Here is a 24,248-nt window from a genome sequence, read left to right on the forward strand (position 1 = left end):
AAATTAGCATTAAAATATTCAAATTTGGCAGTGGGAAAATTTACAAAATCAGCAGGGGATCAAATGCTTCCCATACTGTATATCATATGTAGGTATGAGCATGTGCATCACAAAAACCGCTTGCCAAAATTACAAACCCGTTGACATATAAAAATGTTAAGCATCCATATACAGTAATTCACATGTGGATTAAACAGTTTTCCTGGAGTGTCACTTTAATAGCAAGACGCATAACACTTGGACAACGGAAGAGAAGTTTATTTAGGTACAATTGAATTAAAAGGCTCAGATTATAAAAATAAACCAAACATTGCAGCTCATCTGTCCTAAAAAAACGCCCAACGGGATTTGATACATAACATTCCTAAATACCACATACCAGTAGCACTCCTAGCAATTTTTTACGTTGGGCAAATTAATCTTTAGAAAACTTTGATGCAGAGAGATTGCCTATCTAGGTTAACAAAAGAAAGCCAACGGCATAATCCCAACAATAACTTTATGAAGGACCATTGTAGAAATAGGGGACTTGACTTTAAGAACAGATTTCATTGTACAGAGAAGTCTGCTAGAATAGGCTGTTCTCGCTGCCTTTTATAGAAATCAGAAGTACAAAAATTACATGCACCTTTACAAAACAACAAGGTAGCAGAAGGTTAAAGCAATTATAAGAACATTTTTAAAGGCTTTTATTTCCCCGTCAAAGGAAATTCTTAAAAACATAAAAATAAGATTTTGAAGAGACCATGAAGATGCGCTGCATTAGGGATGAGAATTTAACCATGAAGCCATTAGCTAAAGCACCAGGGAAGCAGGTGGAATTTGCACTTACCCTTCTTCCATACGCAAAAACCTGGACCGGCATGCCGGCACCGACCACATTTATAGGGGCCGGTTTGGGGTGACCTCCTCACCCTCCCAATGGGCTCTCACTGAAGCCTAATAATGGGGCAGTAGGCAATAATTATGCTGCTCTATGCACCCTTTGGGCCGGGTTCACACTGCCCTGTCTAGAAAGCCACGCAACTTCATCATGTATTGCATTGACTGTTAATGAAGTCGCAAGCATGCCGCAATGAAGTCACCCCAAAGTAGTGTAGGAACCTTTTTCTAAGCTGTACCGATTAAAACGATTCCATTGCCGTTAATGGACTTGTCATGCAACTTTAAACTTGCAAGTCACATGAAAAATCACAGCAGTGTGAACCGAGCCTTAAGGTTGATGTCCCGATGAGACAGATTAAACCATGGAGCACCCTGTGATTTGTTTTACATCAAGCCTTTGCAGGAGGAGCAGGCACTGGCAGGATCAACCAGTATTTCAGAGTTATTGCTGCCATACATTACTCAAACTTCAGTTGATTCTTGACAAAATTAAAGTCATGATTGCCCTGGCCAACACCAACTGGGTCAAAAAAAGACAAATGGTCACAGTGACTGTGTAATCGGACGTTGCCACCGTTTGGCGAGTCAGAACAATTTTCAGTAAATGAACATCTGTGTCGGTGTCTCTGGCATAGGCACTCAGTTTGCTGCCATTTTTCTTCCTTTTGGTCACTTGGGGAATTCAAATACTTCTGGACTCCAAGGAACATTTTTGGTGTGCCTTCTGGCTCGAATATACAGATATATTGCAATCTGGGTGACCCGTTACCCTCAGAAGGACCCCCGTTTTGTGGAGACTTGCCAAGCCTAAGCAATCAACTTCAGCCAAGGTCTATTTGTATACATTAAGCCTCATACACATGATCAGATTTTCTGCGAACAAAGCGTAGTACTTTTGTCCAAAGGGCACTGGCCAGGAATTTGTGTTGCATACAAAACGGCAAAGAATTGTTGGCCAAAAAACACAAAACTAAGTGTTTTTTCAGCTCTTTAGCCCCACCCTTTGGACAACTTCTGCTAATGTGTTATGGTGAGCATTGCTTCTAAGTATGTGTGTTTGGAGTTTGGTCAGACGGACATGTGTACACATGATCGGAAAATCTGACAACACACAATTGTTGGCAGACAATTTTTAAGCACGCTGTCCAATATTTGTCTGTGGAAAATCCGACAATTGTCCGATGGAGCATACGAAAAGATTGGATTTTCCGACAATCGCCTGTCACACAATTCCCGTCGGATAATCCGATTGGGATAATCCCTAAAGCGAAAAAAAAAAAAAAAAAAAAAAAAACACTCTAGGACCACCTACCCACCATCCTTGGACAAACCATCACCCAGCGAACAAAGTCAAGCCTCAGAGTCATCTTTGACTCAGACATGACTTTGGACGCACAAATAGGATCAGTAGTCAGCGGATCACACCATCTTCTCCTCCTGCTGCGTAGACTCATCCTCTTAATCCCGGAAGAGGACACAGCAGTAGTAGTTGGAACAATCATCAATTCCTGACTCAAATACGCAAACTCCTTCTACCTCGGGACATTCCAAATACCAGATTTCATGTCTACAAGTCGCCCAGAACACAGCAGCCAAACTGGTAATGGGAAAAAAAAAAAAACTGGAAATCAATCACCCCATCCCCGAGGTCCCTACATTGGCTAGCCGTGAAGGATCGGGTTACATTCAAGACCCGTGAATAATATAGAAAAAAGACCAATGCGCTACTGTGAGTATACAAAATATGATAAAATAGTGAATAGATAATACCTGGGGCAGCTATATCTAAAGTGTTCACATAACACGAAAGGATAAATAAGATAAATAAATGATAAGCGCTCCAGATATGTGATAGAAATCACAATGAAGGTAAATAAAATTAAATTAAAAAACGTAAAATATACAAACAGATCCAAGTGAATGAACAGACTATAATATGTACAGAGTCCGTCCAAAAAATGGTGCAAAGGAGCAAACCTCTGGGTAATGGGGATGACTAGCCCTCTGTATGTCCAGATGCGTCAAAACGCAGTGGTGTGTACCAATATTTGTGACAGTCTATAAGGCAAGGTGCAATGAGCATGTGTGATAAGTGCTTCCAATGGGTGAATCAATCACAACCAAAGTAACATACCAAGTGTATATGTACAGACACACTCAATGACTTAAAAAGAGTAGATGTCCTGCTGGGGATATGACAAATGCAAGTGAACCTCTAAATCAGGGGTGGGGAACCTGCGGCCCGCGGGCCGCGAGATCATTCCATCCGGCCCCCCATGGGATCGTAAAACAGCGCCGCCGATTGTCACTATGGAGCGGAGTAAATGTATTGCTAAATGCACTGACAATGAATGAATATGGCGATCATTCATTCATTGTCCCTGTGTTTAGCAATACATTTACTCCGCTCCTGCGGCCCGCCCCAGTTAGCCAGCGCCAGCCTCCAGCCAATAGGATCATTGTACTGCAGCTGATGAGCTGCTCCCCTTCGTTTACAGCCCCGCCCGGCGGCGGCGCCTGTCCAGGCGGCGTGACGTCACTCACAGCGGGCGGGGATTCTCATTCAAGGCTGGCTGGGATGGCACTGATGGTAGGAGCTTAAAAATTACGAGCCAGCGCCACCGACGAGGAACCATTTCTAAGCAGCAAGTAAGCCATAAATATTATGCTGACGGCATCATGACATACGGTGTATTTTTTTAATATGCAGCATAGCGGCGGGGGGGGGGGGTAAATGTCCCGCACAGTGCACAGGACATTAATACATAAGTTACCATGACCAGTGCAGGACATTTAACCCCCCCCCCCCCCACATGCTGCATATTAAAAAGATCATATTCATATTTACATTTGAAAAATATTAAATGTAAATATGATGAATATGCTCTTTTTAATATGCAGCATGTCGGGGGGGGGGGGGGGGGGGGGGTAAATGTCCTGCACTGGTCATGGTAACTTATGTATTAATGTCCTGTGCACTGTGCGGGACATTTACCCCCCTCCCCCCGCCGCTATGCTGCATATTAAAAAAATCACAGACAGTCATCAAAGTTAATAATCCTCAGACTGCATCATTCTGTATGCAGTCTGAAGATTATTAACGGTGATGACTGTCTGTGATTTTTTTAATATTCAGCATGGCGGTGGGGAGAGGGGGTAAATGTCCTACCTACACAGTTGCACTGGTCATAGTAACTCATGTATTAATGTCCTGCACTGTGAGTTACCATGACCAGTGCAGGACATTTACCCCCTCCCCCCATGCTGCATATTAAAAAAAAAATCACAATGTCATTAGGGGAAAGTTCTTATCTTTATTCAGCAGTTCTGAGTCCCGACAATCTAATCTCCCCACGTCCTCTTCTATACAGATACCCTGGCTGAGTAATGTAATTGCCGAGAACCTCTGCACAAGGATTACTCCGCCTGAGCCCGAAAATCATCAAATAGTCCCTAAAGAGTAATCCTTGTGCTGCTGATCCCGGCAATTACATTACTTAGTGTATCTGTATAGAAGAGGACATTGGGGCTCAGATTAAATTGTCGGAACTGCTGTATAAGGATAAGAACTTTCCCCTACCAACTTTAACTACTAGTGTTCCTCCACCAGCTAAGCCACAGTACAGTTTGAATCATGTGTCCGGGTAGAAGGCGGAAGGAGACACGGACACATGATTCAAACCCCGTACTGTCCGGGTCAATCCCGTACAGGTGGCAACCCTAGGTAAATGTCCTGCACTGGTCAATGGTCATGGTAACTCATGTATTATTGTCCTGCACAGTGCAGGGTGCTGTGTAATATAAAGGGGTCCAGAGGTACAGGATGCTGTGTAATGTAAAGGGGTCCAGAGGTACAGGATGCTGTGTAATGTAAAGGGGTCCAGTGATGCAGGGTGCTGTGTAATATAAAGGGGTCCAGTGATGCAGGGTGCTGTGTAATGTAAAGGGGTCCAGTGATGCAGGGTGCTGTGTAATATAAAGGGGTCCAGAGGTACAGGATGCTGTGTAATGTAAAGGGGTCCAGTGATGCAGGGTGCTGTGTAATATAAAGGGGTCCAGTGATGCAGGGTGCTGTGTAATGTAAAGGGGTCCAGTGATGCAGGGTGCTGTGTAATGTAAAGGGGTCCAGTGATGCAGGGTGCTGTGTAATGTAAAGGGGTCCAGTGATGCAGGGTGCTGTGTAATGTAAAGGGGTCCAGTGATGCAGGGTGCTGTGTAATGTAAAGGGGTCCAGTGATGCAGGGTGCTGTGTAATGTAAAGGGGTCCAGTGATGCAGGGTGCTGTGTAATGTAAAGGGGTCCAGTGATGCAGGGGGGGGGGGGGGACACGTTTAATCCCCGCTTTAACAGGCTAATTTTTCAGTTGATCATTTTGTACGGCCCCCGAATGATGTTACAAAAATCCAAATGGCCCTTGGCAGAAAAAAGGTTCCCCACCCCTGGTGCAAAGGTGAAAACCTCTAGGTGCCTGGACGAATCCAGAAGCACAGAGATGTGCAAATGGTGCAAAATAAAGTGCAAAAATTTTGATGAAGTCACGAGGTACGTGACGTAACGCCGTAGGGAGTCGAGACCGATCTAAACACCCGCACAAGCCGGAGGCCATCGGACGTCAGGCGGCTTTTCGATCGCCACGTTACAGCGAATTTCAAAAGCAGTTTTTGCACCGTTTTTATATATTTAATTTTTTCTGTACTACCTATTTGGTATAATAAATCCTGTCGGAATTTTACCCACTACACCATTGGAGGCTGTTTTTCTTCTCCCCTCCCTTACCACATCCCTGACTCTGGACATTGAGCTCGGACACATCGGAGGTACATAACAGCTGGAACAGCCTGAGTGACCAACTCTGGGAGAGACGTGAGACGGGATCGCAGCACTGCAGAGACAGTACTATATGCTCACATATAGCACCCTCAAGGTAAGGGCACTACATTACCTGTGAGGACGCACAACCTTTGTTCTGAGTGAAGAGAGCAGAAGCTCAGGAGGTCATCCCTTTATCATCCACTTATGGACTGTTCATCAATTTATTTATTTATTTATTAATTTTTGCACTTTATTTTGCACCATTTGCACTTCTCTGTGCTTCTGGATTCATCCAGGCACCTAGAGGTTTTCACCTTTGCACCATTTAGAGGTTCACTTGCATTTGTCATATCCCCAGCAGGACATCTACTCTTTTTAAGTCATTGAGTGTGTCTGTACATATACACTTGGTATGTTACTTTGGTTGTGATTGATTCACCCATTGGAAGCACTTATCACACATGCTCATTGCACCTTGCCTTATAGACTGTCACAAATATTGGTACACACCACTGCGTTTTGACGCATCTGGACATACAGAGGGCTAGTCATCCCCATTACCCAGAGGTTTGCTCCTTTGCACCATTTTTTGGACGGACTCTGTACATATTATAGTCTGTTCATTCACTTGGATCTGTTTGTATATTTTACGTTTTTTAATTTAATTTTATTTACCTTCATTGTGATTTCTATCACATATCTGGAGCGCTCATCATTTATTTATCTTATACATTCAAGACACTCTGCCTCACTCACAAATGCACACAGGGAAACGCTCCTCAATACCTATGCGAGGGAAAAAAAAAAAAAAAAAAAAAAAAAAAAACACTACACCCCTAGTCGCGCCTTTCGGTCAACTAACCAAAACCTCCTCCACATAAAAGAACCACTACAAATCTAAAAAGGAGAACGAAGATTCACAGTCCAAGGACCACGGCTATGGAACGCTCCATCCACGGACATCCGCATCCAAGAAAACCAAATTGGGCCTTCAGGAAAAACTTAAGCCCCACCTCTTCTGAAGACACAGGACGACACTGGATGCAAAAAGCGCCTTAGGGCAATTTTGTTTGCATTTGTAGCACTATACAAGTTAGTCACTCACTGTGTGTATGAGGCTTTAGAGATCAATGTTCAGTACCTCGCCCCAATTCTCCTTTAGAATACAATAGCCAACAGAAGAGATTAATCCATCCACATGCATCAGCTTGGATGAAGGAATCGATTAGATCTCTTTTGTTCATTCTGCAGTCTGAACAAAAAATAATCTATAAGTGTATGGCCAAGCACAGCAAAGGCCTTCACAGAACTGTACATACACAAAATAGCTAGAAGAAATCCAGTATCAGTCCATGTTAGCCCACAGCAACCAATCAGGTGCTTCACATGCAGCACAAGAGTGGATGAAAGAAACGAGTTGCTTTGTGGTATTAGGCCAGTCGGGACAGCAGATGTCTCACGCATAGCAGCTGCTCATTCTGGCTCCTAGCAAAGTATCAAGAGGATCAGCAGCACTCTTCTTAACCTCCTTAGCAGATCAGTGGATGCCACATATGCCGCCAAGCCTTTTTCTGCCTTTGAAAAGGGAAGGGAACACCAGTCATCTGCTCCAAAGCTTTTCAAAACATTGGAAAAGCATTTTCCAACAATAACTTTTTAGAACTGAATATCATCTCTAGGAAACCCGTGTAGAGAGAAGTAGTATGGTGGCCGACATCCAGCCATGCAAAATAAGCTTTTGGAGGCATGCAACCTTCCCAAATATCCCAGGCTAGGTTTAACGGTTGCGCAATTTGCAACCACCTGGCTTTGCATAGCCACCCATATAGACAATGAACCAAAATTAAAAGGGGTTGTAAAGGATAATTTTCTAAACAAGTTCCTTTAAGCTAGTGCATTGTTGGGTCACCTACCTTGTCCTTCAATTTCCCTTCTAATTTTTTTTTCCCCCCCTTGTCTGAATTTCTCACTTCCTATTTCTCGTCGGTAAACTTGCCCCCATCATCCGAGCTGTTCTGGCTGGGGGTTAGTCAGCCAGAACAGCTTACTGAGGAGGAACAGGAAGTGAGAAATTCAGACAAAAAAAAAATAAAAATTTTAGAAGGGAAATTGAAGGAAAAAGGTTAGTGAACCAACAATGCACTGGCTTAAAAGGGAACCTATTTAGAAAATAAACAAACCTTTACAACCCCTTTAACCTCAAGACATTTAAGAGCCGGTTCACACACAGGCGGCACGACTTTGGGGGCGACTCAGCAAGGCGACTTGAGAGGCAACTTGCAAAATGACTTCTGTATTGAAGTCAATGCAAGTCGCCCCCAAAGTCGTACAGGAACCTTTTTCTAAGTCAGAGCGACTTGCGTCGCTCCTATTAGAACGGTTCCATTGACTACTGCGGACCGCGACTTGTCAGGTGGCTGAGTCGCCTGATAGAGCCAGTTCACACAGGGGCGACCTAAGGCCAACTGTAAACCTCACCAACCAAAAACCATCCATTTTTGACACATGCTTCTGGCTGCAAATCTCTACATATTGTCCGCTTAGCAATTTATACCCCTCTGTATTAAAAATGGGAAACTTATTAAAATAATGTAAAGTTTACATAATCCGATATTGGAACATAACCTCCAGAATTCATCATAAATGTGCACATTTCATGTGTTATATTTTATGGATAAAGGACATTAAACTCCGGTGGTTTTCAATGCATCCACCACCCACACAAGAAGCTTAAAAAGAAAAAAAAAAAAAAACGCATGCCGATTACCTTAAGAATCTTTTGCTGTGAGGTTAGGGCCCCATAGCGGTTCATAGAATCTTGCTGTAAAACAAAAGATGGAAATATCAAAAACAGTAATACAAAGAGACAGATTGCCACTCCAGGCAGGTATTGTTGGGTGCAATCATTTTCTCAGGAACTGAGGGTGCTAGCAATGCACATGGCAAATAACAAAAGATGATCAGGACAGCCGCAATCCAACGTAACGCAACGTTAATGTAAAAAACTGGAAACAGGCACTACAAGTCACAGCAACGGAACCTAGGACAGCCGATGCATTTCACACCAACTTCAGTGTTTACTAATAGCTTTGAGTAAACACTGAAGTTGATGTGAAACGCGTCAACGTCCTAGGTTCCGTTGGTGTGACTTGTAGTGCCTGTTTCCAGTTTTTTTACATTAAAGTTACGTTGGATTGGAGTGCGGCTGTCCTGATCATCTTTTGTTCTTATTAGTAATAATACAAGGCTTGGTTCAATCGTATAATAAAAAAAATAAAAATAAAGGGAGGACACATTAGGAGAAATTAGGCAATTTAAATTGAACCTTCATCCCTTGGATGCATTGGGCATCCCTCACCCTGCACAATAAAAACAGCAATTTGTGTCTGCCGCCTCCATCCCAGCTGCCATTCTTGCCTAGATAGTTCTAGACATCTTCACTGCTCTGAAGCCTCCAGGGGTAAGCATGTCACATCCCAGGATGCTTCACTTTCCATCTACAGTGACCAAAGGATGGCGGGCCAGAAAGAGGCCAATGCTGGGTACACTGGGTAGGAGTGAATGTGAACCGAGGACAACCCTGTATAATCGGTTAGAATGGGGGGACCCCCCCCCACACACACACAAACACACGGAGGGTGGGGTAGGGAGTGAAGTTCCTCCTTACAGTCAACATAATGTCTGAGTAAGACAGGGGTGGTGGAAGCACATTCATTGTATTTCTTCAATATGGGCAGTGCACTTTTCCTAGGTCTAATCTCTTAAACAGTAGACTCCCCTCCTATATCTTGGAAAAGAGGGGGATGTATTCTGTAGCCCAGTACAATACAAAATCCTTCTGTACACCGGGTGTCTGTCTCCAAACGTTATAGACAAAGGGGCCAGTTTTACAGTCCTCCAAACTTTAGGGGGGGCCAGACTGTGGCCAGCGGAAGAAGAAAATGACCAGTCTGTCAGTGGAAGGAATAGTGCCCACACTGTCGGGGCAGGAGCCATGCCTCAGTGTTGCTGATGGCGGGAATATTGCCCCAAGGGTCGGATAAAAGCAAGCAAAAGGCTCAATCCAGCCCGTGGGCCGTAATTTGGAGACCAGTGGTCTACACAATAGACTTGCAGCTTCGCCCTGTAGTCTCTACAGGCCATAATGTCAAATAGGCATCCCCTGCAAGAGGTATGTGTTAAAACGAACAACTTAAAAAACTTATCCTATGCACCCGCAGAAACAGGATACCATAGAATTCTCATTCTTACACCGTATCATGGGTTTACTACAGATTTACAGGCATTTCCAGCATTACAATGCACTAAAGTTGGCCGCAGCCATACCAATCCAATCACTGGATGAAACCATGGTTTCCACATTCTGTTTAAACTCGTACACTCAGCAGTTGTATTTCACCGTCATCTCTACTTATTTAGGGCCATCAAACCTAAAGTTGACCGCAAATGCACTGAGGAAACAGGGGCATTTAGAGCCGGTTCACACTGTGGCGGCACGACTACGGGGGCGACTCAGCAAGGCGTCCTGAAGACGACTTCAGAGGCGACTTGCAAAATGACTTCTGTATAGAAGTCAATGCAAGTCGCCCCGAGTCATACAAGAACCTTTTTCTAAGTCGGAGCGACTTGCGTCACCCCTATTAGAACGGCTCTGGTGAATTAGAATGGGACGCGACTTGTCAGGCGGCTGAGTCGCCTGACGAATCGCCCAAGTGTGAACCGGCTCTGATGGTTTGTGCTAGTCAGTCATTTAATGGTTGATTGCAACAAAATTTCTGATGCGTATACAGCCAAAGCACAAGTTTTACTTTATTTAGTGATCTAAGAAAAGCAAACTACATATCTAATGGGGTTCCGGGCTGGGAAATGTAACAGAACACTGGGAGTTGACCATGTTTTTAGCAGTCAGACCCTGTCTTGGCATTCATTTTCAGGAGATGCATTGGCTTAGTCAATCCCCACTTTTTGCAGAACAGAAGCAGGTAAGAAATATGCAATAGCTTCGGTAAGTGGCTACCACTGTAGAATGATTTCTCTTGGCATTCGTTCTTGATCATTTTCCTTCAGACATACAGATACGCTACCCAGACAGTTACACCCTTGGAGAGGTGGAATAAAAATCAGACAGCCTTGGGCTTTTAGAAACACGGGCATTTTATCTGCCAAAACATACCAGCATTTTCTGCAGCTGCTAGAGAGCCTCTCGGTGAGAAGAACTTACCTTCTCTTTGTTCAGGGCCTCTTGTGCCTCCAGTTTATAGACTAAATAATCTGTAAAAACAGGAAGAGACATCACGCTTATTTTCTCTTGAAAGGATTTCAACAAAAACAAACACAGAAAAGATTAGACTCTTTTCTCCAAAATTCCAGATAAAACAAATGAAGTACAAAAGAATCCCTGTGACCCTGAACCATGCAAGACATGTCTGAACAGTGTGACCGCTCAAGATATAAAATTGTGATAAAATTACAAAAAATATAAAATATTTGAAGTGGACCCAGTTTCAAATGGTAGAACTGAACCCCACCCAAACACCATTTTGGATAGTGTAAGGGAGGGATATAACACAGTTGAGTATTTGTTGCCTTCTGTGTCCCATTGGAAAGATTTCCCTCCATTTCCTGCCCCATAACTAAAAAAACAGGAAGGGAGAGAGAATCTCTCTGAAGTGAGGAAATCCCTGGTCGTCACCAGAACTGGGTGTCCCCATTGGAAAGTTTCTTTCAATTCCCACCTCTGATGTAACGGCAAACCTGCGTTACATCAGAGGGGGGCGGGGTCACCCGCACGTCACTGGAAAAGCCTGGGCTTTCCCTTGCGTCAGAGGGGGACGGGGGTCACGTGACGAATGTCCACACCCTCACCTACATAAGAGCCGTCACTGCTGAAGCTGCATCATTCCTGGGCTGTCTCCGGTGGAGACAGGTGATGCGTGCGCTGGATGGACATCTCATCACTGGATCCTGGACGAAGAGGAGATCTTCTGATCACTGGACCCCGGAGAGGAGATCACCCATCGCAGGATACCGACAGCGTTGGAGCGGAGATCGAGAGTGGATTACCACCGCTGGAATTTTTATTTAAATAAAAAAGGACTTTACCAACGGCGTCTTTTATTTTTACAATTGTTACACTTTCTTTGTGAAATGGTAGGGGTAAAATGTACCCCATTACCAATTCACATAGGGGGGGCAGGATCTGGGGGTCCACTTTGTTAAAGGGGTCCTTCAGATTCCGATAAGCCCCCCGTCCGCAGACCCCCACAACCACCGGCAAGGGTTGTAGGGATGAGGCCCTTGTCCCCATCAACATGGGGACATAGTGCTTTGAGGGGTCACAGACCCCCAAAGCATCCTCCTAATGTTGAGGGCATGTGGCCTGGTACGGTTCAGGAGGGGGGGTGCTCTCACGTCCCCGCTCTTTCTGCGGCCTGCCAGGTCGCGTGCTCGGATAAAGGGTATGGTGTGGATCTTTGAGGGGAACGCCACGTCTTTTTTATTTGGGGTGGAGTTTCCCTTAAAATCCATACCAGACCTGAAGGGCCTGGTAATTGAATTTGGGGGGACCCCCACGCATTTTTTTTTTTTTTTTTTATGAATGACTTTATTATAGCCACGAGTGATTTTAAATGACTTTTTTTCCGCTTCAGAAATGACACTTTGTGCAGGGACAGTTCTAAGCATGGGAAACAAGCACTGCTTTACAGGCATACTATACACCGAACTCAAAACTCATCTCTACTGCTGATCAGTGCGGTTCACCCCTTTGATTATATCTTCAAAACTTCGACAAATGAGGACAGGACAGCAGCGGCCACAGCTACATTAAAAATTTTCTTTTTGACTTTTCACTTGGCCTCTGGTCTGTGCACCTGGATTTTTGTTTTTAGTGTTTAATAAACATAACTACCTGGTTTATGCACCACCTATAGGCGAATGGACATTGTAGAGCTGCACAATTAATCGTTACTCATTATCGTCAGAGGAACATAAGTCCAGATGGTTTCATTGGAACCTCTTTCGCTTCTGACAAATTCCATCAATACACGTCAGGATCCTGCGTCTAGAATCCCCATCGTATGTTCAGTGTTAGACCATGGCTCCCTTTGGGCAATTGCCCCTCCCCTTTTAATGTTTATATATTATTTTCCTTTTTGTCTCTCCTCCTCCGTTCTCTGCTCTCCCTTTCTCTTTCCTTCCCCCCCCCCCCCCCCCCCCATTTCTCTTTCCATTAAAAGACCAAAATGATGAGCACAGAAGTTTTTGTTTACCCTGTATTAGACTTCAGCTAAAAGACACCCTATGGAATAAAATGGCGGTCATTGCAACTTTTTATCTCGCACGGTATTTGCGCAATCATTTTTCAAACGCCTTTTTTTGGGGGGAAAAACGGTTTCACGAATTTAAAAAAAAAACAAAAAAAAAAAACAGTAAAGTTAGCCCAATTTTTTGTATAATGTGAAAGATGAAGTTACGCCAAGTAGATAGATACCCAACATGTCACACTTTAAAATTGCACACACTCATGGAATGGCACCAAACTTCAGTCCTTAAAAATCTTTATTTATTTTTTTACAGGTTACCAGTTTAGAGTTACAGAGGAGGTCTAGTGCTAGAATTGTTGCTGGCGCTCTAACCCACGGATCTCATGCTTTTAGCCACGATTGCGGCTTTGTTTACATTACGGTTTCCGGGCGTGACGTCATAACATGGCGCCCGGGCCTCCGACGATCATAAAGATGACTGGTGACCATCTGGTCACCAGTCATCTCTACGCCTTCCATCCGGCGCCGGCAGATCGTTTCTCCGGGTCTCAATGGCACGGGAGAGCCCAGGGAAGCACCGGATGGCGGCAGGAGGGGGACGCCCCCTCTCGTCGCCTATAAGAACGATCAAGCGGCGGAACTGCCGCTATGATTGTTCTTATGGTGCACAGGATCGCAGGCTGAAGAGATGGATATCTGAATGATGCCTGTAGCTGCAGGCATCTTTCAGATATCCCCAGGGGCGTTGCTAGGTGGCAAAAAGACCAGGGGGGGGGGGGCGGTGCGCCTTACCTGACCTGCGCGCGTGTCAGTACACACAGACACACAAGCCAGTGTGTGTATGTCAGTTACACACTGCATGAGATCAGCATGTAAGGAAGCTCTTAGGCACACTACCATGTCTTTCAGGGTTGTTTCTGACACATGACCTACATACACTGGCCCGACCTGTTCTACATACACCGATCTGACCTACATACACTGACACTGACCTGACCTGTCCTACATACACTAACACTGACCAACTAACACTGACCTGACCGACCTACCTACATACACTGTGACTGACCTGGCTGGTAGGCATACACAATCACTGACCTACCTCAGCCGTGATGTGCCTGTCAGACTGGTGCTACCCGGATGGATGGGCAGGCCAGGCAGCCGTCCATGCAGCCAGGGAGGCTAAGGAGCCGAGGGGGAGAGCCGCTGGCAAGGAAGGGGGGATGCGGCAGGCAGCCGTGGTGTGTGACGCTGGAGCGCCCAGTGTGCCATCCCGACGTGGAGAGCCGCCAAACCAAGCAGGGAGCGGAGCGGGCATGTCGCGCCGAACGGAATTGTAATTCTTCTAAGCTTGCGGCGCCTATGATGGACGTCACAGGTCCTGCGGTCTCGGCATTGGATCAGTGGGACGTCCATCATAGGCGTCGGGCTCCAGAAGGCGGGACCAGCCAGCCTGCTATCGTAATCGGCAGGGACTCGGCAGGACTCGGGGCTAACAATGGCAAGCTAAATGCCTGGGACTCGGGGCTTTACGGGGACCCATTCAGGGCTCCAGCCCCCTAAGCCCGGGCCTAACGACGCCCCTGGATATCCCCACTGAAAATCCAGGACGTCATATGACATCCTTGGGCGGGAAGTGGTTAAAAACACCCCCACACTAACCAACCAGTAAAGTTAGCCCAATTTTTTTGTACAATGTGAAAGATTTTATGTTGCGAGAATTGTAGGAGAATTGTGATCTTTATTCTAAGCAAAAAAATAAAAATCACGATTCTCATTTTGACCAGAATCGTGCAGCTCTAGGAGCCAGGAACGCCTCCTGGTCACGTTTAGCTTCTTCCGGATTTGGCACAGAGAGGTGGTGGAACGCACGCTACACCTACCCCCGAGAGAGAGACACAGTGCAGCCGGTGCGCCACATCACATCTAGCTGTAACACGCTTGATTCCTTAGTGCCAAGGTCTCGATACTTGCACAAGTAAGCGGCCATTTGGCCTTTGTTTTTAATCCGTTTTCTAATAAATCTCGGAACTTCTTTTCTTCATTTTATCCATGGTAATTTCTTCTGTTGGAGTCCATTCCTGGCCAGTCCCATCCAGGCACCAGTACAGACCTTAGGCCACCAACTGTACTAAAATTTAGCTCCACCTGATCCTTTTTTTTTTTAAACGAAGGGTCATGGTGGTCTGGCAAGTAAGCACTTACCTCTCACCAGATTGATATATGTTCCGTGGTGATGGTGTCTACTCTCAATTTAACCATTTGATGCATGGACTTACCAATTGCATATCACTTAGTGACCATTGCTGTATTTTTTGGACCCGTTTGCACTTTTTTTTTTTTTAGGTTATCATTTAAGCACTTGCACTTTAAATCACTATTGTATTGTTGACCTTCTAGTAAACATATTGTTTCACGCTAGAATTTGGAATTTATCACCTATTCTTAGCGTCCCCTTATTATACACCCCCCAAATCTCGCTGTCAAACTGCTCCCTTGAAGCTTGTGTTTCTGGTGCACGCCCCAGCAAAGTTTTTTCATTTTTCGAACCCATTTCCCTGTACAACCGCACACACCCCTACCTGGCAGCCTTGAGACTGAAAAAGGAACCAAAATGTGGTGGCAGGGGAAATACAACTACAACATAGGCATCAACAAGTTGTCAGCCTAGCATAGGGCCCTACAGCTTAAAACGCTAGCTCTTTCTAGTGGGAAAAAGGAAAGGACAGGCAACAATACTAGGATTAAAAACAGGAAGGCACTCTGTGGGACCAAGGCTACCCTGGACTTATCACTCATGCTGCAGGATCCAAATTACAGAAACTAGGATCCAGTCTTCACCCATCACAGCTCTGTGTACCGTGATGTACTATAAAAAAAAAAAAAAAAAAAAAAAAAAAAAAAAAAAAAAGAAGGGGGATGTTACAGGTAGGTACAACAGCATGCAATATTTACCCGCCACAGATGTCCTATATAAAAACTGCCCACACTGAGCATTTCAGTACTTTGCCCTTGTACGGTAAATCCAAAAGTTATAGCTCCGATTTTTCAAAACCACACAAGGTGTTCTATGAATGGTAGCAGTGCCCAGTGTGTGAGCTCCTGTGGTCTGTACGCACAGGGGAAAAAGCTTGCACAGGACATGGAATGCCATAGCCATCACTGTAGTAGTGCCATTTACTACAGTGATTGTGAGCTGCCAAGCTGGAGCAATGCAAGTATGCAATAAAGAGCATACCTGGGAGTTTAGCTTTCAGCACCCACACGTTGCAATCTAATTGAACAGTCTCCTTTAGATCTACCTACAAGTATTTAGGTGCAAGCGCTTGACTGGATATTTTAGGTAGTTTCTCATCTTAGTTTTTGGTAGATCTAAAGTTTGTGGTATAGAGATTGCAAGGTCTTAGGCCGGGTACTAACGAGCAAACACGTACGATGAAACCGGACCGTTTTCACCGTACATGTCTGCCAGAGGGCTTCTGTACGATGGCTGTACTAACCATCGTACAGAAGTCCGCGCGTAAACAATACGCGGGGCGTGTCTGCGGCGACGTGGGCGGGCCTGCCATTTAAAGGCTTCCACGCATGCATCGAAGTCATTCGACGCATGCGAGGGACGGCGGGCGCTCGGACATGTACGGTAGGTCTGTACTGACGACCATACATGTCCGAGCGGGCAGGATTCCAGCGGACGGTTTTAAAACACGTCCAGGAATATTTGTCTGCTGGGAAAAGGCCCGGCGGGCAAATGTTTGCTGGAATTCGGCCCGCTCGCGCCTACACACGACCGAACATGAATGCTGAAACTGGTCTGCGGACCAGTTTCAGCATACATGTTTAGTCGTGTGTACGGGGCCTTAGTGTAACATGTACGACAAATCTTAGTTTTTACTATTCTAGAGGCTGACAAGGGAGGGCAGTAGAGACATTCATATTCAGGCTTGGGTCTGCTTTAATGACTTCCAACCAAGCAGCCATTACTTATTCTTCTATTAAATAAATCTATAATAAATATATGCATGCACCAAACCATGCTTGATTTTTCTCTGGGTAATCCCTTCAATAGTGTACCGTGACCAGGCTTGTTTGAGAATGCCATAGGCAGCATAACCCATAGCAACCAATCACAGACCATTCATCTCATCACTGACATGACTTCAGTTAAATGGCATGTTATTACTTCCTTTGGGTTACTTATCTTTGTAGTGTACTGAATAGGCTTGATTGCAGACAAAAGCAATGGCATCCTACATTTACAATTAACATTTAGTATCTGATCTTTTAGAATAATAAAAGAAAATTAAATTTCTGACCTTCTTTCGTTTTCTTGTGTTCACCCTTTTCTTTCTGTAAAGAGCGTTCAAGCCTTGACCGATGTTCGTACACCACTGTAAGGGGAAAAAAAAAATTATATATATATATATATATATATATAAAATTAAAGATGCTTTATAAATGGATCCGCTTTCTTAGGTCCCTTCCACACGGGGCGGATCCGCTTGCAGCAGTCCGCCAGCTCAGCGGGAGATCTCTCCGTGGATCTCCGCTGAGCTGGCGGATGACTGGTCCCTCTCTGCTCACTGAGCGGGTGGGGCTTGTCGAGCGCCGCCGTCTCCAATGGAGAGATCGGACAGCAGGTCTCACACGATCATGCACGGATGGCGACGTATCGACATCCGTCCGATTTTAGCGGATATGTCACTGCTGACAACCGACGCTCCATAGAGAAGCATGGAGCGGCTGTTCAGGTCCGCCAAAAAAAACAAAAAACTGACAGGCAGACCTGAACGGTCCGGCAGTGTGAAAGGGGCCCAACTGAGAGCCAGTGATTCCCACCCCTCTTCCAAGGGTCATTTGCAGTATGAAAATGGCAATGCGCATGAGGCCTTACAGTTGATTTTCCTTAGAAAGCATTCACAGCTCAAGTCAGAAAAAGTATTTCCGTAAGCATACTGCAAAGAAGGAAACCCCCCCCCCCCCCGCAGATAGTTTTCTATTTAAGATACATAAATAATCCCATTTATTCAGCATGAAATGGAGCTTAGTTATGTGGCATGAGGCTGTATATTCTGCAATAGTTACGTTTTTTGATAAACACCTTCTATGAAGCAAACCGCTGCAAGCGGAGAATGTGCACTACATTGATATAGTCAATTTCACAGTAACCATGAAATAAAACAAAGTTCAGGAATATTCCTTTATCCCATTGTTTTGTAAATCTATGTACACTACAAACTGTATGATTTGTACAAACAAAAAGAAAAATGCGCCAAACTAAGTGCAGTAAGTGGGTATTTAATTCAAATAATTTGTACACAATAAAAATGGCTACTCACAAAACCAGTTATAACACGTATGTTAGGGAAAAACGTCTGGTCCGGTGTCACATGTCATCAACAGTTACACAACAGGCTGGTCACATATCCTGGTCCCCTGGGCGATTGAAATGGAGGTCCAAGGTGTTCAGGAGCCTTTGGGGAACCCCAGAGAGTACAGGAGCCGTGGTTGCGGTTTCAAAAGCGGCGTGCGTTCCAGCGTGGAACGCAACGTATCGCCGTACGACCGGAAGTGACGTAGGGATTCCGGGCAACCAATGGGATGACGCGTTTCTCAGCCTCCGCTGGTTCATCAGATCCATATTTATTTATTATATTATTATAGGTGCTCTGCAGACTGCCCACTGCTTTCACACAGAGAGCAAAGGTTATTCTCTGTAGTATGCTGGCAGGGGACTGGCTCTCTTTCAGACTGTGGCTGCTTTTATAAACAAAATGAACGTTAAAGCTTTGCATACCTTTCGTTTTGCTGTACTTTTAATATAGTTAACCTATTTAAAGTTGTTTGATTTGCAATGACTTCATAACAGGATTGAATGATTTTTTTTTAATGCTTAAATCCAGACATCTAGAAAAAAAGTTAGCACAAAAAACAAAAAAAAATCCCAGTCTTAGCTAATCAACACGGCTCCTATTTTCGTACGCAAGAGATTAAAATAAAACATGAAAATCCCAGTAAACGCCTCCCTTTCAGCCCTGAGAAAAGTTAAACCACAAATATCTGCAGCCACAGATCACATGAATGTTTTTCTGCTTGGCTTTGACAGATTGTTATGGGTAAAAGCACTGTTGAAAATCAGAACCATATGATTGTAATTCCAGAAATGATAAATTACCACCTCTACATAACTGCGAATTGCTAGCCAAAAGCCCGCCTTGCTCCGCACAATGCACAACAAGTATCGCGTCTACATCCTGAAGCCCACATTGTGTCTACGGCTAAGCCAGGCCAGCGCTTGGGAAAGTCATTGTTCGACATTATTTTGCGTGTCATAGACGGGTTTTATTTTTAGGTTTCAAAATGATACTTTGTGTACGAAGCTAAAGTGAAGAAACCGGGGAGGCATGAAAAGAAAGAGGACTGGCTTCTATTTTAAACAGTTTATGATATACTGGCATCATTTTGTTTGTCTACATAGGCGTTAGAAACAGAACAGCACAATATAAATATCATTTATCACTCACATCCCCAATTGGTTACCGTATGTATTGGCGGATACCGCGCACTTTTTTGCCCTGAAAATCAGGGCAGAATCGTGGGTGCGCGATATACGTCGATACCCGCGCCGAGTTTGAACACTGCGCCGGCATATACCGAGCGCAGTACACTCGTGTATAGTCGGGCAGGCTCGGCTCCTCTCGCACCCACGTCCTGGACGTGCAGTGTACTGTGTTCGGTATATGCCGGCGCAGCGTTCAAACTCGGCGCGGGAATCGAGCGGGGAGGACGCCGCAGAAGGATCCACTTGGCATACATGTTCCAAGTGGTACTTTAGGAAAACCCAGTCTTGGTCTGATGCTATAGTTTGACCACAGTTTGGTGTGGCAGGCGCAGCACTATGAAGTGGATCCTACCAGTAGAACCACTGGATAGGCACTCGCTTTAGTAGGGTGATAGCACTCTTCTCAAAACATGGTCTCCCCTTGCTGCTGCTATAGCTGCTTTGATGTGGACACCATTGATGGTCCTACCAAGCAAAAGAGACCCCTGCCATTTCATAATTTTGGTAAACAAACACTTTCAAAATTTATATGCAATTAGGCAGCCCTTGCACTAGATAATTGAAGGTAAACCTAAAAAAAAAAAAAAAAAAAAAAAAAAAAAAAAGAAGAAGAAGATAGAGATGGATATATTTCTATATCACTATTTTGGACCAGTTTTCGTATGTATATTTTTTCATAAATATTATATTTTTAGATCACACACACACACACACACACACACACAGTGCCTTGCAAAAGTATTCACCCAAGTATGCAAGTATGAAATGTTTTTTATTGATTTTTAATAAAAAAAAAAAAAAAAAAAAAAAAAAAAAAACATATTTGGATTCTCTTTAATGTGAACAGCAAAGAACTTCTCATTTTGATGGGGAAATATGAGAAGCACTCATTTTATAGAGAAGTGGAGGAATGCCATGAATGAAAACACAAATTAATTGGCGTGACACAAGAACTGCAAGCTTCATCACACTCCTAGCTTAGCAGAAATCAGTACAAGCCTCATTACACTACAGCCGCAATACAGTACCCCAGGAATATTTGTATATATATTATATTATATTATATTATATAACACACATACATACCTTCAATTTTTATAACAAATTTTTTAACGTTCAGCATAGGTTGCTTACTTCGGGGGAGCATGCAACAGCAGCATTGGAAGTAAATTCAAAGGGTTAGTTAGTTAGTTCATTATTCACTCTAAAAATTACAGAGGGGTTTAAAAGATTAGCAAGACAGATTTCTTGCCAATATTGTTCAGAGCTTTTAACAAGAGCTTGCCTTTTGAGGGCATTTCACAATAAGCCACATCTGTACGCACTGCTCCGAACACGCAAGAAAGTCAGAATGAAATCGCATTTCGCAACATCCAATAAATCACTGCTGCTTATTCATTATAGAGGCCGATCCCTAACAGAAATTCCAGCAGTATTTGATGTGGGACACAGGAGGTGTGTTTCCAGGAATTAAATACCTCTGGCTCCTTGCAATGAGAAAAAAAAAAAAAAGCCCATACACAGAGCAGATAAATATTTCATGCCGACTAGTATAGAGCCAATCTGATCATAGAGGAACCACAGCACCTCAAGGTCAGCCATAGTTAAGCAAGGAGTTCACTTATTATATAGAGCAGAGAAGAAATTGTGACCGCTGTCATTTTTTTACTGTGTATCCTTGTTGGGGAGGTCCATTGTCCTGGGAACCAGTCATGGGAATCCAAAATGTAACTTGCCAGAAAAGGAGCTGGAGGGGGAACCTTTGATGTCTGTTCTCAGGACAACTGCCAGAGGCAGGGGGACATTTGCACCCATGGGTTGTCAGTGCAGAGTACAGCAACAAGTTAATTTAAAGCACAAGTCCACTGAAAGGGGTTGTAAAGGTTTGTTTTTATTTCCTAAATAGGTTCCTTTAAAGCGGGAGTTCACCCGAAAAAAAAAAATTTAACATTAGATTGATGCTCATTTTGTCAAGGGGAATCAGGTAGTTTTTTTAAAATCTAAGCCGTACTTACCGTTTTAGAGAGAGATCTTCTCCGCCGCTTCCGGGTATGGTCTTCGGGACTGGACGTTCCTATTTGATTGACAGGCTTCAGACGGTCGCATACATCGCGTCACGAGTAGCCGAAAGAAGCCGAACGTCGGTGCGGCTCTATACGGCGCCTGCGCACCGACGTTCGGCTACTTTTGGAAAATCATGACGCGATGTATGCGACCGTCGGAAGCCTGTGAATCAAGTAGGAACGCCCAGTCCCGTAGCCCATACCCGGAAGCGGCGGAGAAGATGCATCTCTAAAAATGGTAAGTACTGCTTCGATTGTAAAAAAAAAAAAATAAAAAAAAAAAAAACACCCAATTCCCCTTGACAAAACGAGCATCAATCTAATGTTAAAAAAAAAAAAAAAGAAAAGGTTTTTGGGTGAACCTCCACTTTAAGCTAGTGCATTGTTGGTTCACTTACCTTTTCCCTTCTAAAAAGAAACAGGAAGTGAGAAATGTAGACAAAGAAAAAAAAAAAAAAAAAAAAAAACATTTAGAAGGGAAAAAAAAAAAAAAAAAAAAAAAAAAAGCGAAGGAAAAAAGGTAAGTGAACCAACAATGCACTAGCTTAAAGGAACCCATTTAGAAAAAAATAAATAAATAAATAAAAATATTTCCAGTGCTGACCCCCGCTCTGCAATCCAGCCTTTGATCTTTTATCATATTTTCCCCATCATTCAACATATCTTCGGTCAATGCATGGTGCCAAAGTAGGTGGGGGGGGGGGTTTGATTAAGACATCACCAGAGCACCCTGCGCCAACATATTTGTTGGGGGAAAGACACCGACCTAAAAATGTGGGGGCCTCCACGAATGACTACATTGGTATATGCCAAAAGGTCACCTCGGTTTCTGGAACAAACTATGAGGGGTGACCCCCCCCCCCCCCCTCAAGCACACTGGTCGAAAGACCTTTTTTGGCAACACCCCTCTTAAACAGAAGCCGGTCGCACGTACACACGGGCTAAATGTCGGCCTAGTTTTATTGAACTGATATTCAGCCCGTGTACAGACTTTTAGAGACCCGACTCTCCAAGTACATGGAATGCTGATATTTACACTTTTGCTACATTTTCTGCTTTGGTCTGTAATGGAAATCTTGGTGTCCCTGTCCTGACCCTTTTGTCGGTCTTGCTCCAGTGCATACACTATATAAGGAGTAGAATGTCTGGATTGTGGGCTTGATTTAGGGCTAAAGAAAACACTGTGGTAATGGGAGCTTTTATTTATGTTTTATCATGAAAGTACAACTTGAAGCTTGCTTCCCTCACAGGAAACCTTTCATGAGAGCGCCATGGCGGCTGCTGTTTATATTACATTCTGCAATTCCTAGTTACTGGGCTTCATGCTGATCCTCAGTACTTTGTCATTAACCCACAATAAATATGCAGGTGGGGACTTCTGGCTCTGGTAGTTTCCATCCTGTTGTGGGTCAATGACTTCAATAAATTTTTTTTTTTTTTTTTTACTACTAATGGTGGCAATCAGCGATTTTTTTCGTGACTGCGACATTATGGCGGACACTTTTGACACATTTTTGGGACCATTGTAATTTTCGCATTTAAATTGCATTGTTTATTGTGAAAATGACAGTTGCAGTTTGGGAGTTAACCACAGGGGGCGCTGAAGGAGTTATGTTTCACCTAGTGTGTGTTTACAACTGTAGGGGGTGTGGCTGTAGGTCTGACATCATCGATTGTGTCTCCCTATAAAAAACTGATGACACGATCGATGTGCCGCTACAGGGAAGCAGTGTTTACATACGGCTCACCCCGTTCTTCAGCTCCGGGGAGCGATCGCGAGGGGGTGGCTAGAAACGAATAGCCGCCCCCTCATCCCGGGTTGGCTCTCACACGGTTAACGACCGCCGTATGTACCGGGGAGGGGTCCCGATCGGACCCCTGACCCACGTCTAGGCAGCGACGTGCGGGCACGTCGTTCTGCCTGTCCGTTCCATTCTGCCGACGTATATGTACATGTGGCAGTCGTTAAGCGGTTAAAGAAGAAAAAAATAAAATTCCATTAGTGACCCTTTAAGCGATGAATCTCATCCAGTATTGGTTATGGATCACCAGCATATACATCCGACATGCAAGAGACAATAGCTCCAGCGCATTAAATGTATAGAAGTTTATTACTTACGAAAGGCAAATCCACTTTGCACTACAAGTGCACTTGAAAGTGCAGTCACTGTAGATCTGTAGAGCGAGAGATCTGAAATGAGGGGAAGCTCTCCTGATTTTATCATCCAATCATGTGCAAGCTAAAATGCCATTTTTTATTTTCCTTGCATGTCCCCCTTGGATCTACTGCGGCTGCACTTCAAGTGCACTTGTAGTGCAAAGTGGATTTGCCTTTCGTAAATAACCCCCATAGTGTTACACTTACAAAAGTTGCAGAAAAATAGGCCTTAATCTGGTGTGCCGGCCGGTACACAAAATCCAGACACCCGTCCTGCTGGGGGATCGTTTGGAGCTTGAGGTGACATCAGTGCCCCAAAGCTACGTCAACCCTCCTGGAGTGAAGAGAAATACCTGGCAGAAGGACTCCATCTCAGCAGGGGAGAGCGCTGTACTAACATTGCATTGTTCCTACAGCAGCCTCTTCTGAGCCCTTCAGTTTTTAATTCAGCACACTGGGTTGAACAAATCAAAAAAAAATAAAAAAATAAATCACCCATGCAAATA

At 44.2% G+C, this 24,248-nt stretch overlaps 1 protein-coding gene across 6 annotated transcripts in view; it reads right to left on the reverse strand.

The window, feature by feature from the left end:
- LOC120915378 (Golgi integral membrane protein 4-like) overlaps positions 1 to 24,248 on the reverse strand; it is a 134,194-nt gene that overhangs the window by 90,771 nt on the left and 19,175 nt on the right. For all 6 annotated transcript variants that reach the window (XM_040325815.1, XM_040325812.1, XM_040325816.1 and 3 more), the window contains exons 2-4: positions 17,276 to 17,350; positions 10,919 to 10,968; positions 8,465 to 8,518 (exon numbers count right to left, since the gene is read on the reverse strand). In XM_040325815.1, coding sequence (XP_040181749.1) covers positions 8,465 to 8,518; positions 10,919 to 10,968; positions 17,276 to 17,350 — 179 coding nt within the window. The remainder of the gene's footprint in view (positions 1 to 8,464; positions 8,519 to 10,918; positions 10,969 to 17,275; positions 17,351 to 24,248) is intronic.

The sequence above is a fragment of the Rana temporaria genome, chromosome 10, assembly GCF_905171775.1.
Source record: "Rana temporaria chromosome 10, aRanTem1.1, whole genome shotgun sequence".
Classification (NCBI taxonomy): domain Eukaryota; kingdom Metazoa; phylum Chordata; class Amphibia; order Anura; family Ranidae; genus Rana; species Rana temporaria.